At 49.1% G+C, this 16,645-nt stretch overlaps 1 protein-coding gene across 2 annotated transcripts; it reads right to left on the bottom strand.

The window, feature by feature from the left end:
• Nucleotides 1–8,737: 8,737 nt before the first annotated feature.
• LOC308163205 (uncharacterized protein) lies at nt 8,738–16,108 on the bottom strand. Of its 2 annotated transcripts, none has more exons than XM_080537378.1 (4): nt 15,975–16,108; nt 12,836–12,887; nt 10,851–11,030; nt 8,738–8,869 (listed from the first exon to the last, which is right to left on the bottom strand). In XM_080537378.1, the coding sequence occupies exons 1-4, from the start codon at nt 16,086–16,088 to the stop codon at nt 8,835–8,837; spliced, it is 381 nt and encodes a 126-aa protein (XP_080393504.1). In that variant the 5' UTR covers nt 16,089–16,108; the 3' UTR covers nt 8,738–8,834. The 2 variants fall into 2 exon arrangements, with proteins under 2 accessions (XP_080393504.1, XP_080393503.1); XM_080537377.1 differs by lacking the exon at nt 8,738–8,869 and adding an exon at nt 9,597–9,892.
• Nucleotides 16,109–16,645: the final 537 nt, after the last annotated feature.

The following is a 16,645-nucleotide window of genomic DNA, read 5'->3' as shown; positions in this document are numbered from 1 at the left end:
GGTAGAGGTGGAGACTAGAGGAGTGTCTGGTGTCTGGTAGAGGTGGAGACTAGAGGAGTGTCTGGTGTCTGGTAGAGGTGGAGACTAGAGGAGTGTCTGGTGTCTGGTAGAGGTGGAGACTAGGGGAGTGTCTGGTGTCTGGTAGAGGTGGAGACTAGAGGAGTGTCTGGTGTCTGGTAGAGGTGGAGACTAGGGGAGTGTCTGGTGTCTGGTAGAGGTGGAGACTAGAGGAGTGTCTGGTAGAGGTGGAGACTAGGGGAGTGTCTGGTGTCTGGTAGAGGTGGAGACTAGAGGAGTGTCTGGTGTCTGGTAGAGGTGGAGACTAGAGGAGTGTCTGGTGTCTGGTAGAGGTGGAGACTAGGGGAGTGTCTGGTGTCTGGTAGAGGTGGAGACTAGAGGAGTGTTTGGTGTCTGGTAGAGGTGGAGACTAGAGGAGTGTTTGGTGTCTGGTAGAGGTGGAGACTAGGGGAGTGTCTGGTGTCTGGTAGAGGTGGAGACTAGAGGAGTGTCTGGTAGAGGTGGAGACTAGAGGAGTGTCTGGTGTCTGGTAGAGGTGGAGACTAGAGGAGTGTCTGGTAGAGGTGGAGACTAGAGGAGTGTCTGGTGTCTGGTAGAGGTGGAGACTAGAGGAGTGTCTGGTAGAGGTGGAGACTAGAGGAGTGCCTGGTGTCTGGTAGAGGTGGAGACTAGAGGAGTGTCTGGTGTCTGGTAGAGGTGGAGACTAGAGGAGTGTCTGGTGTCTGGTAGAGGTGGAGACTAGAGGAGTGTCTGGTGTCTGGTAGAGGTGGAGACTAGAGGAGTGTCTGGTGTCTGGTAGAGGTGGAGACTAGAGGAGTGTCTGGTGTCTGGTAGAGGTGGAGACTAGAGGAGTGTCTGGTGTCTGGTAGAGGTGGAGACTAGAGGAGTGTCTGGTAGAGGTGGAGACTAGGGGAGTGTCTGGTAGAGGTGGAGACTAGGGGAGTGTCTGGTGTCTGGTAGAGGTGGAGACTAGAGGAGTGTCTGGTGTCTGGTAGAGGTGGAGACTAGAGGAGTGTCTGGTGTCTGGTAGAGGTGGAGACTAGAGGAGTGTCTGGTAGAGGTGGAGACTAGAGGAGTGTCTGGTGTCTGGTAGAGGTGGAGACTAGAGGAGTGTCTGGTGTCTGGTAGAGGTGGAGACTAGAGGAGTGTCTGGTAGAGGTGGAGACTAGGGGAGTGTCTGGTAGAGGTGGAGACTAGGGGAGTGTCTGGTGTCTGGTAGAGGTGGAGACTAGAGGAGTGTCTGGTGTCTGGTAGAGGTGGAGACTAGAGGAGTGTCTGGTGTCTGGTAGAGGTGGAGACTAGAGGAGTGTCTGGTGTCTGGTACAGGTGGAGACTAGAGGAGTGTCTGGTGTCTGGTAGAGGTGGAGACTAGGGGAGTGTCTGGTGTCTGGTAGAGGTGGAGACTAGAGGAGTGTCTGGTGTCTGGTAGAGGTGGAGACTAGGGGAGTGTCTGGTGTCTGGTAGAGGTGGAGACTAGAGGAGTGTCTGGTGTCTGGTAGAGGTGGAGACTAGAGGAGTGTCTGGTAGAGGTGGAGACTAGGGGAGTGTCTGGTGTCTGGTAGAGGTGGAGACTAGAGGAGTGTCTGGTGTCTGGTAGAGGTGGAGACTAGGGGAGTGTCTGGTGTCTGGTAGAGGTGGAGACTAGAGGAGTGTCTGGTGTCTGGTAGAGGTGGAGACTAGAGGAGTGTCTGGTGTCTGGTAGAGGTGGAGACTAGAGGAGTGTCTGGTGTCTGGTAGAGGTGGAGACTAGAGGAGTGTCTGGTAGAGGTGGAGACTAGAGGAGTGTCTGGTGTCTGGTAGAGGTGGAGACTAGAGGAGTGTCTGGTAGAGGTGGAGACTAGAGGAGTGTCTGGTGTCTGGTAGAGGTGGAGACTAGAGGAGTGTCTGGTAGAGGTGGAGACTAGAGGAGTGTCTGGTGTCTGGTAGAGGTGGAGACTAGGGGAGTGTCTGGTGTCTGGTAGAGGTGGAGACTAGGGGAGTGTCTGGTGTCTGGTAGAGGTGGAGACTAGAGGAGTGTCTGGTAGAGGTGGAGACTAGAGGAGTGTCTGGTAGAGGTGGAGACTAGAGGAGTGTCTGGTGTCTGGTAGAGGTGGAGACTAGAGGAGTGTCTGGTAGAGGTGGAGACTAGAGGAGTGTCTGGTGTCTGGTAGAGGTGGAGACTAGAGGAGTGTCTGGTGTCTGGTAGAGGTGGAGACTAGAGGAGTGTCTGGTGTCTGGTAGAGGTGGAGACTAGAGGAGTGTCTGGTGTCTGGTAGAGGTGGAGACTAGGGGAGTGTCTGGTAGAGGTGGAGACTAGAGGAGTGTCTGGTGTCTGGTAGAGGTGGAGACTAGGGGAGTGTCAGGTAGAGGTGGAGACTAGAGGAGTGTCTGGTGTCTGGTAGAGGTGGAGACTAGAGGAGTGTCTGGTGTCTGGTAGAGGTGGAGACTAGAGGAGTGTCTGGTGTCTGGTACAGGTGGAGACTAGAGGAGTGTCTGGTGTCTGGTAGAGGTGGAGACTAGGGGAGTGCCTGGTGTCTGGTAGAGGTGGAGACTAGAGGAGTGTCTGGTGTCTGGTAGAGGTGGAGACTAGAGGAGTGTCTGGTGTCTGGTAGAGGTGGAGACTAGGGGAGTGTCTGGTGTCTGGTAGAGGTGGAGACTAGGGGAGTGTCTGGTGTCTGGTAGAGGTGGAGACTAGGGGAGTGTCTGGTGTCTGGTAGAGGTGGAGACTAGGGGAGTGTCTGGTGTCTGGTAGAGGTGGAGACTAGGGGAGTGTCTGGTGTCTGGTAGAGGTGGAGACTAGGGGAGTGTCTGGTGTCTGGTAGAGGTGGAGACTAGAGGAGTGTCTGGTAGAGGTGGAGACTAGGGGAGTGTCTGGTAGAGGTGGAGACTAGGGGAGTGTCTGGTAGAGGTGGAGACTAGAGGAGTGTCTGGTGTCTGGTAGAGGTGGAGACTAGGGGAGTGTCTGGTGTCTGGTAGAGGTGGAGACTAGAGGAGTGTCTGGTGTCTGGTAGAGGTGGAGACTAGGGGAGTGTCTGGTGTCTGGTAGAGGTGGAGACTAGAGGAGTGTCTGGTGTCTGGTAGAGGTGGAGACTAGGGGAGTGTCTGGTAGAGGTGGAGACTAGAGGAGTGTCTGGTGTCTGGTAGAGGTGGAGACTAGGGGAGTGTCTGGTGTCTGGTAGAGGTGGAGACTAGAGGAGTGTCTGGTGTCTGGTAGAGGTGGAGACTAGAGGAGTGTCTGGTAGAGGTGGAGACTAGGGGAGTGTCTGGTAGAGGTGGAGACTAGAGGAGTGTCTGGTGTCTGGTAGAGGTGGAGACTAGGGGAGTGTCTGGTGTCTGGTAGAGGTGGAGACTAGGGGAGTGTCTGGTAGAGGTGGAGACTAGAGGAGTGTCTGGTGTCTGGTAGAGGTGGAGACTAGGGGAGTGTCAGGTAGAGGTGGAGACTAGAGGAGTGTCTGGTGGCTGGTAGAGGTGGAGACTAGAGGAGTGTCTGGTGTCTGGTAGAGGTGGAGACTAGAGGAGTGTCTGGTGTCTGGTAGAGGTGGAGACTAGAGGAGTGTCTGGTGTCTGGTAGAGGTGGAGACTAGAGGAGTGTCTGGTAGAGGTGGAGACTAGAGGAGTGTCTGGTGTCTGGTAGAGGTGGAGACTAGAGGAGTGTCTGGTGTCTGGTAGAGGTGGAGACTAGGGGAGTGTCTGGTGTCTGGTAGAGGTGGAGACTAGAGGAGTGTCTGGTGTCTGGTAGAGGTGGAGACTAGAGGAGTGTCTGGTGTCTGGTAGAGGTGGAGACTAGAGGATTGTCTGGTGTCTGGTAGAGGTGGAGACTAGGGGAGTGTCTGGTGTCTGGTAGAGGTGGAGACTAGAGGAGTGTCTGGTGTCTGGTAGAGGTGGAGACTAGGGGAGTGTCTGGTGTCTGGTAGAGGTGGAGACTAGAGGAGTGTCTGGTGTCTGGTAGAGGTGGAGACTAGAGGAGTGTCTGGTGTCTGGTAGAGGTGGAGACTAGAGGAGTGTCTGGTGTCTGGTAGAGGTGGAGACTAGAGGAGTGTCTGGTAGAGGTGGAGACTAGAGGAGTGTCTGGTGTCTGGTAGAGGTGGAGACTAGAGGAGTGTCTGGTGTCTGGTAGAGGTGGAGACTAGAGGAGTGTCTGGTGTCTGGTAGAGGTGGAGACTAGAGGAGTGTCTGGTAGAGGTGGAGACTAGGGGAGTGTCTGGTAGAGGTGGAGACTAGGGGAGTGTCTGGTGTCTGGTAGAGGTGGAGACTAGGGGAGTGTCTGGTGTCTGGTAGAGGTGGAGACTAGGGGAGTGTCTGGTGTCTGGTAGAGGTGGAGACTAGAGGAGTGTCTGGTGTCTGGTAGAGGTGGAGACTAGTCGCTGGTGCTACCAGCCAGCTCCAGATCCACGAGTTCCTGGGGCTGCGTTCGTAAATTCGCTCTGAGAGCGCCGGAACGCACACCGGGTCATTTGATTGGACAACAGGCATTCCATGAGTGCTGATCAGATTCCCAGATTATTTATGAACGCAGCCCTAGACAGTGACCAGTGGCACCAGCGGGGGGGCTTGTGGTGACTGCACGCATGTTGCGGATTGTGAACAGAATGTGATATGAATGGATTCATGCAATAGTTATTTTTGTTTAATTATGTTGTTGTAATCTGCTCTGTTTTTTTCTGTCTTTTGAAATCCAGTGCGGTGTTTTCATATAATATTATATACCTGTATGCACCACTTTAAACAAGCTCAGTCCATTTGTTATTGTTATTTATTATGGATTACACTACATGTCAATGTTTGATGTATTCAATTGGGCTAATCGTTGTCCACGGTATCGCCAACTAACTTTGTACGCATGCGCACAGGGAGGGTGTCACGTTGGACAGGTCAGTCAGTTTGTCTGTTCCACACTCAGGGTTGCCAGATGGGGCGGGTTACCGCCGAATGGGCTACTTTTGATTACACTGGGCCGGGGGGGGGAAAGCATTTGGGCGGTTGGGCTGGATACATAGCATTTAGATATGGAGATAGATTAATATCATAAATACACACGTACGAAAGTATAATACGCAACCGTGTTTTGCTATGATATAAATCTATCTCCATATTTAGATGTCAGTGCCTGAAAGTTACAACACACACCCTAGGAGTTACATACAATGTGCAGGTTTCTTTTTATTTTATAAACATCATCAACAGACATACAGTTTAGGGGCAGGAGATGGGCACCTGCCCAATAGTAATTAGAAGTTTTCTGACAATAATATTGTCATAAAACCTATATTATAGGTTTTGGGCTGGTTTTTGGTGAATTTAGCAGTTTTTAGACAGTGGTTAGGCTGGAAATTGTCAATCCCACCTGGCAACCCTGTCCAGTGTCCACACTGAGGAACAGAACATGGCGACCGTGGAACCGGTGAGCAGCTCCCTGACCTGACCCAGATATGATATAGATATATACACCTCTACATACTCACACACACTTCATACATGTACTCTAATCTCTTGTTATAACATGCAGGTGAACGCGGCCATGTTCTGGGCTGTGTTTGTACAAAGTTGTTTCTGTGCCACGACCCTCGTACGAGACAACCAGGCTGCGTTCGTCAATTCCCTCTGAGAGCGCCGGAGCGCACACTGGGTTCAACGTCATAGTGGGACCAAGTCATTTGATTGGACGAGAGTGTGCTGATCAGATTTCCAGAGCGAATTTACGAACGCAGCCTGAGTCAGAAGTGGGGAACGCTCGTAGCGAACTAGCCCCAACTAGCCCCAACTAGCCCCAACTAGCCCCAACTAGCTCCAACTGATTGGCCCATTCTGGCATTTGCTAGGTAACATTATTTGGCTTTTGTCGAGCATTTGAGTAGCAGTGCTAGTAGTGTGTTAACAGCTGCTGTCTGACATGGCTGGAGTCTGGTGGCCTGTTGACATGTTCCCAATCAACCCACTGGATCTGAACTTTCCTCAGATCCATACTCAGTGTTGTTGTCCAGGGTTGGAGTGAAGAGGCTTAGGGTTAGGTTAGTAGACCGCTAGGCTAGGATGGCGCATTGCAAAGTGTCATTATTTGTATGATTGTTATCCTTGCTCACTTTCCCCAGACTGGTATTCAAAAGAAACTCACCTTCTATGCTGACCCAAGCAGATCCTACCACACCAAATGGCTTACTTCTATAGATCAGCTGCTCTATGATGCTGAATTCTGTTGTGAGTTTCTACGCTAATCATAATACAGCTTAAAATAGCAGCAAATCTTGTTGCATGATACGCAATTTTAAGTTTGGGGTTTTTTCGTCTTGAGATATGCAGAACGTTACATTTTGCTGTGATAATGGACAATGAAGTTATCTTAATCTTTAAAAAAAAAAGGCCATCATTGACAGAGACAATTTGCTGGAGTAACAGCAACCTCTAGTGGGGAGGTCTGATAGATGAAGTTTGACAGGGACAGGGAAGGACGTCATCATTCAGACGAAAAAGCTGACACCCCTTATCTGAGTTCTCAGTCAGCTTAATTGGCAATAATTAAAAATCTAAGTGCACAGCTAAATGAATGAACAGGCCTCAGCATATAAATGCCATGGGAATATATTCAGAATATAAATTAACAAAGCTTTTAAATGAGTCACAGCACTTCTCTAGACCCACGACATTGAGGGAGGTCAGGGGCCTCAAGAGCTTCAACTGTCTTACCTCATCAGAAACCAGAACACAAGCTTTGTTTCACACAGTGAAAACATTCATGTTCAACTCCTGGGCGGCCAGTCCCCGCATGCATAACGTCTGTGTATTTGAGTCACATTTCTCCTTTAGATAGATTCAACCTTTTTGTCATATCAATGGATGTTTTGCTCTAGGCACAGGGTCAGCCATAGTCAGCGCCCCTGGAGCAATTAGGGGTTAAGCGCTTTGCTCAAGGGCACAATGGCAGTGGTAGGCACCTTAGATATGATGCCAGCAACCCTCCAGTCACTAGCTCACATGCAGCTCCCTCCTGAGGCGGGGATCGAACCAGCGACCTTCTGATTGCTAACTGGCCTCTCTAACCTCTAGGCTACCTGCCTCTCTAACCTCTAGACTACCTGCCGGATTCACCTGATTAATTTGACCCGATAACGTGGTGGAGACCTAACCCTAACCCTCTGGTTCTACTGAGACCTAACCCTCTGGTTCTACTGAGACCTAACCCTCTGGTTCTACTGAGAAGCTCCAGGCTGGTTGTCAAATGCACTGATGTTATAAGGTGTTATTGTAAAGTATTACCAGGAAAGGTTATAAGGTGTTATTGTAAAGTATTACCAGGAAAGGTTATAAGGTGTTATTGTAAAGTATTACCAGGAAAGGTTATAAGGTGTTATTGTAAAGTATTACCAGGAAAGGTTATAAGGTGTTATTGTAAAGTATTACCAGGAAAGGTTATAAGGTGTTATTGTAAAGTATTACCAGGAAAGGTTATAAGGTGTTATAAGGTTGAAGCATTCTAATTTCTTGTCGACTCCTAGGTTGAAAATGAGCTGAAGTCACAGAAAAAACCTTTATTCAAATTCTCTCTCATTAGTGCCGTTTCATTAGTGCCGTTTCATTAGTGCCGTGTTTCAATTCCAATCACTAATCAATGAATACATTGCAATACAGCATCATTTTAAAGTCAAATATCAAACCATTTCTAACAAGGAATGTACAAATTACAAGTAGCAAAAAGTATTCCATAACATAAAAACAGCTTATATTGAATTGCAAAAGCATCGTTTTAATCATGTTAACACTCAAAAGAACAACTGAGTCATGAACTGATCAGAAAAGCTGGACTACTGTCTGTCTGTCTGTCTGCACCTGGCGAGGCGGCTTCCTGGACAGATCTACGAGACGCCATGGAGGCTTCATCAGGTTCAGGAAACCTCAGGGTTCAAGGCATCGAACAAATGTCTAAAAAGCTAATTTATAATAATAATAATATGGAGGCAATTTGATATAATAAATTAAAACGTTTTAACATTCAGGATTACAGCAACAGTACTGCTGTAGGAAAGGCACACAGAAATGTTTGCTTTTTGCATTTCATATTTCATATTTCATTTCATATTTCCCTGCCATTAAATAAATCAACAAGTAATTGTCAGTATGAGAGAGCGTTGAACATGGAAACATTTTCTATTGTCGACTAGTATGTTTTTATTTGCGTTTGAGGCTACATGTTCACCTGCTGTGGGTCTGACAGGTGAGTTAAGAGCGTTGGCGTTCCAGAGAAAGTGGATGTCCTGTTTTTTGTTTGTTCTGGGGGGTGTTCCATCAACGTCTATAAGCCTCGTGAGATTTATTAAAAATAAGCCTGGATTTCCCTTTATGACGTTGATGGAACACCCCCCTGGTCTGATAACCTCTTTATGACGTTGATGGACAAACGCATCCACAACAAACGCATCCACAACAAACGATGGACAAACGCATCCACAACAAACAAGAGCGCCCCGCCCTGCCCCCCCCCACCCTCCTCCACCCGGCCCCCCCCCCACCCTCCTCCACCCTGCCCCCCCCCCTCCTCCACCCTGCCCCCCCCCCCTCCTCCACCCTGCCACCCCCACACCCTCTTCCACCCTGCCCCCCCCACCCTCCTCCACCCTGCCCCCCCCCACCCTCCTCCACCCTGCCACCCCCACACCCTCTTCCACCCTGCCCCCCCCACCCTCCTCCACCCTGCCCCCCCCCCACCCTCCTCCACCCTGCCCCCCCCACCCTCCTCCGAAACAAAAGAGAGGCACAGAGGTGGTTTCAGACCACAAACATATTCTTGGTGGTGGAGCCGCTCTTGGTGGCCGTGTCTGCGTGGGACTGGTAGCCGATGGTCATCTTCAGAGGGATGCCCAGGCGCTCCTTATACACTCTCCTGTGGGCAGGAAGGCAGCTTGTTTAGGAACAACACAGAACCATGTGTCATGCACCATGCACCATGCACCAAACCCTTATCAAAAATAAGCCTGGATTTCCCTTTATGACGTTGATGGAACACCCCCCTGGTCTGATATCCTCTTTATGACGTTGATGGAACACCCCCCTGGTCTGATGTCCTCGTCCATTTCATTCCAGATTGCAGTGAAGTAAACAAACGCATCCACAACAAACAAGAGCGCCCCTTATTTACCCTAGGAAGTAAACACTTCTTCTCTCTAGGAAGTAAACACTTCTTTTCCTTCAGTGTTTCAGCAAGATCAAGGTTCACCCAACTCCCACATCTCTAATATGTTCCATATATATAAACTCCTCAAAAAAAGTTCGGAAACGTTATTTTGGTCGATTATTCCTCCCCTTTAATAATACCAATTGGTATTGTATTTTATATCGTTGGAAAACGAGGTACAACTTGTATTTGTAAGGATCTTGTATGTAAGGATCATGCATTCGTGGAATGAGCAACACAGCTAAACGTGTGGGTAGCAGCCCAAAAATATTTGCCAAAATCCCCTATATTCTTCTGTTGGTATTCACTCTGGTTTTGAGTTGCTTGGTGGATTGGATGATTGCACTCTCCCACAGTAATAAGGAAAAAACAACACATATTGGCCATTTTTACACTTTATTCATTTGACACTGTCAGGGACCTCAGTAGCGTGTGGAAGATCCATACGCAGTCACAACAGCTTGCCACCTCCTCATGCTGGTCATTTCTCAACCAGGATTTGCCGCAAGTCAGCCAACATGGTTGCGTTGGTCACTCTGGCACGTGCAGCACGCCCAAGCTGATCCCACAAGTGTTCAATTGGGTTGAGGTCTGGACTCACGGCAGGCCATTCCACCCTCTCCACTCCCAAATACTGGAGGTGCTCTGTGATGATCCTGGCTCTGTGGGGGCGAGCGTTGTTATCCTGGAGGATGGAGTTAGGTCCCAGATTCTGGAGATATGGGATCACCACTGGCCCCAGAATATAATTCCTGTCAATTAGGTGCCATTCAGGTGCCAGTCACACACCTGTGACTGACATACACCTGCCAGCACTTGAAGCTCAAAACGAGAGTGAATACCAACAGAAGAATATTGCGGGGGATTTTGGCAAAAAAAAATTGGGTCGCTACCCACACGTTTAGCTGTGTAACTCATTCCACGGATGCATGATCTTTACACGTTGTACCTCGTTGTAAAGGTGACTAATCAGGCTTTCCAATGATATAAAATACAATACCAATTGGTATTATTAAAGGGGAGGAAGAATCGACTGAAATAACGTTTCCAAACTTTTTTTGAGGGGGTTATATAATATATATATAATTATACATTTTTTATTTTTATTTGTTTTTCAGATTTTATCCCTTTTTTCACCCAATTTGGTAGCCAATTGAACCCAACCTAGCATCCAATTATCCCCTGCCTATTGCGAGGGATCCGCCGCACGACCCCGTGGCCGGCAGTCCCAGAGGAGGCCGCCAGGCAGACTAGCTGACTGGCTCCTCGAGCCCAGCACCGTTATTCCGGCACCCCGGGGGCGCTGTTGCGCGACGGATCCTTGTCCGGAACTACTCCTATACCCCCCCTCGGGAGCGGCCGCCCAATATGCCGCTCCCCGTATGTGCCTCGGCCATATCCGGGTCTGGCGAGCCGGGATACGAACCCCGGCCCCGGTGGGCAGCATGCACTGGTGGCCAGTGCTTAGCCCGCTACACCACCGCGGGGGGGTTATATAATATATATATATAACTAATATGTTCCATGCAACGCAAGTCACTTTCCAACAGATCTCAATCACTGTTAGACATTTATTGGGGATACGTAGAACCTTTGTAATAATCTAATCTAATTAAATCGAAACTAGCAATCTATGCTAAGGCCAGAGGGCTTAGATCTTTTAAAAGATTATTATATATTTTGAATTTACCTTGCACCACCACCTGGTTACTGGGCACCAGGATCTGCTGCCCGTCGCTGGTCTGGGCGTACTGCAGGATGGTGGTGCCCTGCTGGGCGCCCGCGTTGGTCATGGTCAGGGTCTGCAGCCCCTGGACGCCATCTGTTCCGTTATTGGCCAGTTGGATGGCCCCACCCTGGGTGATGGCAACTAGAAGAGACAAGATGGAGAGAGACGGAGAGGGCAGAGAGATAACCATGACATTAGAAAAGCGTAAGATAGCAAAGTAAACACTCATTATACTTTATTATATGTGTGTTATGGTGTGTAACCTCACCCTATGTGTGTTATGGTGTGTAACCTCACCCTATGTGTGTTATGGTGTGTAACCTCACCCTATGTGTGTTATGGTGTGTAACCTCACCCTATGTGTGTTATGGTGTGTAGACCTCACCCTATGTGTGTTATGGTGTGTAACCTCACCCTATGTGTGTTATGGTGTGTAACCTCACCCTATGTGTGTTATGGTGTGTAACCTCACCCTATGTGTGTTATGGTGTGTAACCTCACCCTATGTGTGTTATGGTGTGTAACCTCACCCTATGTGTGTTATGGTGTGTAGACCTCACCCTATGTGTGTTATGGTGTGTAGACCTCACCCTATGTGTGTTATGGTGTGTAACCTCACCCTATGTGTGTTATGGTGTGTAACCTCACCCTATGTGTGTTATGGTGTGTAACCTCACCCTATGTGTGTTATGGTGTGTAACCTCACCCTATGTGTGTTATGGTGTGTAACCTCACCCTATGTGTGTTATGGTGTGTAACCTCACCCTATGTGTGTTATGGTGTGTAACCTCACCCTATGTGTGTTATGGTGTGTAACCTCACCCTATGTGTGTTATGGTGTGTAACCTCACCCTATGTGTGTTATGGTGTGTAACCTCACCCTATGTGTGTTATGGTGTGTAACCTCACCCTATGTGTGTTATGGTGTGTAACCTCACCCTATGTGTGTTATGGTGTGTAACCTCACCCTATGTGTGTTATGGTGTGTAACCTCACCCTATGTGTGTTATGGTGTGTAGACCTCACCCTATGTGTGTTATGGTGTGTAGACCTCACCCTATGTGTGTTATGGTGTGTAACCTCACCCTATGTGTGTTATGGTGTGTAACCTCACCCTATGTGTGTTATGGTGTGTAACCTCACCCTATGTGTGTTATGGTGTGTAACCTCACCCTATGTGTGTTATGGTGTGTAGACCTCACCCTATGTGTGTTATGGTGTGTAGACCTCACCCTATGTGTGTTATGGTGTGTAACCTCACCCTATGTGTGTTATGGTGTGTAGACCTCACCCTATGTGTGTTATGGTGTGTAGACCTCACCTATTATATATATATATATTATATCACCTACTACTATTTATGATATAAATCTATCTCCATATGCTTTAGAGTAAAACAAAGCACGCAACTGTCACGTCTATCTTTTCATGACAACTCTACATTGTGATTTACAAGAGATATTAACTAATATTAAGTAATATTATTACTTGGTTACATTTTGCAATTGATCCGCGGTATACATGCCTGCCGAACCGTGGGGGGGCGATCCGTACGGATCACGTTACACCCCTAATTTTGAGCCATGAAATATCATAGAGTCTCTGATTTGCATAGGAATCAGTTACTCATTGTGTGGGGATCAGGTTGTTTTTTCCATTTTAAATTGAGTCGATAACACAACAAAATGTGGAAAAAGGGATCGGAATACTTTTCGAAGCCACTGTATAGCCTTTATGGAAAAATCTCCAAACTGAAAGGTGTAAAGCCTAGGCATTTAGCAGACGGCTTGATCCAAAACGACTTAGAACAAACGGTTTATGTCTGACACAATGAATGACACAACTGTTGGACGTGATTGGTTAGATACTGTAAACGGTGTTATCCAGAATGGACCACTATGTTAGGAAAAGGGATTGGTATGTGTAGATATTGCTGGGATACATACTTGCTTTTTTATGCAGCAGCTTGTGAGTGACCCAGCTCCCTTTGAAGCACTCCTGAGAAAAGGGAAACACAACACAGAACACACATGAGACTCACAACACAAGGCCACATCTCCATCTCTCACTAGCCTCCGTCCTACTACCATCTCTCACTAGCCTCAGTCCTACTACCTTCTCTCACTAGCCTCAGTCCTACTACCATCTCTCACTAGCCTCAGTCCTACTACCACACCGTCTAGTCGAGTCAGTGCGCGCTAGCTCTGTTTCTTTTTTCACAGTGTTTTACATGCTTGAGAGGCTGTATAAGGCTGTGAATACCGTGCCTATAGACAGGCCACTATCTGATCCTAGTTGATGTGCATCGAAGACCATGTGTATCAACGTGGTTTCATGAGACTTATCAAAAATAAGCTGGACCTTCCTTTAGCGAGGTTGATGGAATACCCCCCAGGTGCTTTTATAGCCTAACCCCGCCCCCCTGATTGCTTTAGGCCTCACAACAACACATACATGTTGGTCCAGAAGCCACAGCCTGCCAGTCAGCCGAACTGACACATCAGTGTTACTAATCGCTCACAGATCTCCAGCCCTGCAGGAGTCAGACAGACGTGAATGTCACATGATGCATTGATAATTTCACATAAAACTAATTTTCCTTCAAAACCAAATGAACTATGTTGGTCCACGGTGCTGGACTAACAGCACGGCTGCTTGGCTATGGGTTGGGTGACCACTAGAATGGTCATAGAGCAGTGGAGTAAAAATATCCCAGACTGCACCTGGTCTTGTGACTCTAGTTGTAGAGGCTTGGCTCTGACATACTTACATACTAACCCTAACCCAGCATGGAAGCAGACCGGCCCACTTCCCAAACCTCTGCTCCTGTTAAGACTGTCATACAGCAGTCTCACCCCAAGTCTTTTCTCAAATATATATATATATATGTTACAGTACATGTGGGAATACGGTACATGGGGAAAACTAGGGTTAGGGTTAGGTGCTAGGGTGCTACGGTTAAGGTTAGGGGTAGGGTTAGGGGTAGGGATGGGGATAGGATTAGGGTTAGACATGCCAGCATGTACCAAATCGACGTAGCACCTAACCCTAACCCTAGTTTTCCCACATGTAGGCTACCGTATTCCCACATGTACCGTAACATATATATATAGTCTAGATGTCAGCCTACCTTTGATATGGTCCTAAATTAACATAATTTTGCACAACAGAGCCTCAGATGTCCATCTAGATTTACTTTCTGGATCCATCAGTAGACTATTCCAGGAATAGTGACAATTCTCCACTCCAGGCTTTAGGGTTAGGGCTAAGTCTGTCCAGTCCAGGCTTTAGGGTTAGGGCTAGGTCTGTCAGTCCAGGGTTAGGGTTAGGGCTAGGTCTGTCAGTCCAGGCTTTAGGGTTAGGGCTAGGTCTGTCCTCTCCAGGCTTTAGGGTTAGGGCTAAGTCTGTCCTCTCCAGGGTGAGGGTTTGGGCTAGGTCTGTCAGTCCAGGCTTTAGGGTTAGGGCTAGGTCTGTCAGTCCAGGGTTAGGGTTAGGGCTAGGTCTGTCAGTCCAGGCTTTAGGGTTAGGGCTAGGTCTGTCAGTCCAGGGTTAGGGTTAGGGCTAGGTCTGTCAGTCCAGGCTTTAGGGTTAGGGCTAGGTCTGTCAGTCCAGGCTTTAGGGTTAGGGCTAGGTCTGTCAGTCCAGGGTTAGGGTTAGGGCTAGGTCTGTCAGTCCAGGGCTAGGGTTAGGGCTAGGTCTGTCCAGTCCAGGCTTTAGGGTTAGGGCTAGGTCTGTCAGTCCAGGCTTTAGGGCTAGGTCTAGGTCTGTCAGTCCAGGCTTTAGGGTTAGGGCTAGGTCTGTCCTCTCCAGGCTTTAGGGTTAGGGCTAGGTCTGTCCAGTCCAGGCTTTAGGGTTAGGGCTAGGTCTGTCCAGTCCAGGGTTTAGGGTTAGGGCTAGGTCTGTCAGTCCAGGCTTTAGGGTTAGGGCTAGGTCTGTCAGTCCAGGGTTAGGGTTAGGGCTAGGTCTGTCAGTCCAGGCTTTAGGGTTAGGGCTAGGTCTGTCAGTCCAGGCTTTAGGGTTAGGGCTAGGTCTGTCAGTCCAGGCTTTAGGGTTAGGGCTAGGTCTGTCAGTCCAGGGTTAGGGTTAGGGCTAGGTCTGTCCAGTCCAGGCTTTAGGGTTAGGGCTAGGTCTGTCAGTCCAGGGTTAGGGTTAGGGCTAAGTCTGTCCTCTCCAGGGTTAGGGTTAGGGCTAGGTCTGTCAGTCCAGGCTTTAGGGTTAGGGCTAGGTCTGTCAGTCCAGGGTTAGGGTTAGGGCTAGGTCTGTCAGTCCAGGGTTAGGGTTAGGGCTAGGTCTGTCAGTCCAGGGTTAGGGTTAGGGCTAGGTCTGTCAGTCCAGGCTTTAGGGTTAGGGCTAGGTCTGTCAGTCCAGGCTTTAGGGTTAGGGCTAGGTCTGTCAGTCCAGGGTTTAGGGTTAGGTCTAGGTGAATGTCATCCACACATGCAGCTAGTGGACCCAGAGAGAACATGTATTATGGTAACTAGCTGTGTCAAGTTCTCCTGGTTAGCAGCATGTCCATTCATTCATCCATGCATCATGCCTGTCAGCTAGCAGCTAGCAGCCCAGCCAGGCTTTAGGGTTAGGGCTAGGTCTGTCAGCTAGCAGCCCAGCCAGGCCATGCAGAGGTCTGTCTCCATGCTGCCCACCTCCCTGCTGCTGGGTCAGGCTACATCAGTCACACACGGTGGCCAGACAACTCCACATCTAGGGGTATTAAACACACCCAGATGACCAGTCCCCAGCCCCATGCTGCCCGGGGTGGTGACATGTGGAGGTGGCCAGCCCAGCACGGTGCCTCTGCGGCGGCTAGCTGTTAGCACACCACCACCGGGACTCCCACCTCTCTGCCACACGTTCATAAACACACACGACACCACGACAGCTCGACCAGACAGACTGACCGCCGTGGCCCGGGTGGGCAGGGGGTGTCTGGGGGGTGTGGATGCGGGTGGGATAGAGAGATGTCTATATGAGACCCTGCTAGCCTGCTAGCCTGCCTGCTACCTCGTGATGCCGCACAGGGCCGCCGCTCCTCCCGGGCGGACAGACAGACAGAACCAGGGTTAGAGAAGCAGACAGACATCCTACCTGGGAGCAGAAGTACGAGCCTGGGATCGCCAGCTTGATGCAGGTCGGACATTCGAGTTTGGCCTCGCTGCTACAGCCTTCTGTCTCACACTCCCGAGCCTCGATAGCCGCCATGCCTTCAGTGTCTGTCTGTCTGGGAGAGACAGGCAACGAGTCTACAGTAGTGCAATGTCTATACTCACTACGCGTTGTGATTGACAGTGTCCATACTCGCTACGCCAATCAGATGACAGTGTCCATACCCGCTACACCAATCAGATGGCAGAGCCGGGTATAGACATCCCAATCAGATACCGGTTTGACTGTTTGTCCAGCCTTCAGCACAGAGGTTTGACTGGTTCAATGAAGACAGTCACGCCTTCAGCACAGAGCGAACTGAGCAGAAAAGCGATCAGACTCTAGCCTTCAAAACGAGTGAGTAACTAAGTCATTTTGATATAAATTACTACACACTGTGTGTGTACTTATTCTTTTAATAAGTCAAAGTATTTCTGTGTAAATGAAGCAATGTCCTTCACGAAGCATGCTAGTTAGCGCGTTAACTAGTTCTTTTCACTCCGAGCAGTGTCGACATCGATGGGGGTCTCCAATCGACTCCATTCAAAGTGATTTACATTCCCTGTCCTCTCCCCTGTCCGGACACATTTGAATTTTCACCGTAAGCCCCGGTA

The sequence above is a fragment of the Nansenia antarctica genome, assembly GCF_963989245.1.
Source record: "Nansenia antarctica genome assembly, chromosome: 8".
NCBI classification, from domain to species: Eukaryota; Metazoa; Chordata; class Actinopteri; order Argentiniformes; family Microstomatidae; genus Nansenia; species Nansenia antarctica.
This window is presented reverse-complemented; position numbering and strand designations above follow the sequence as displayed.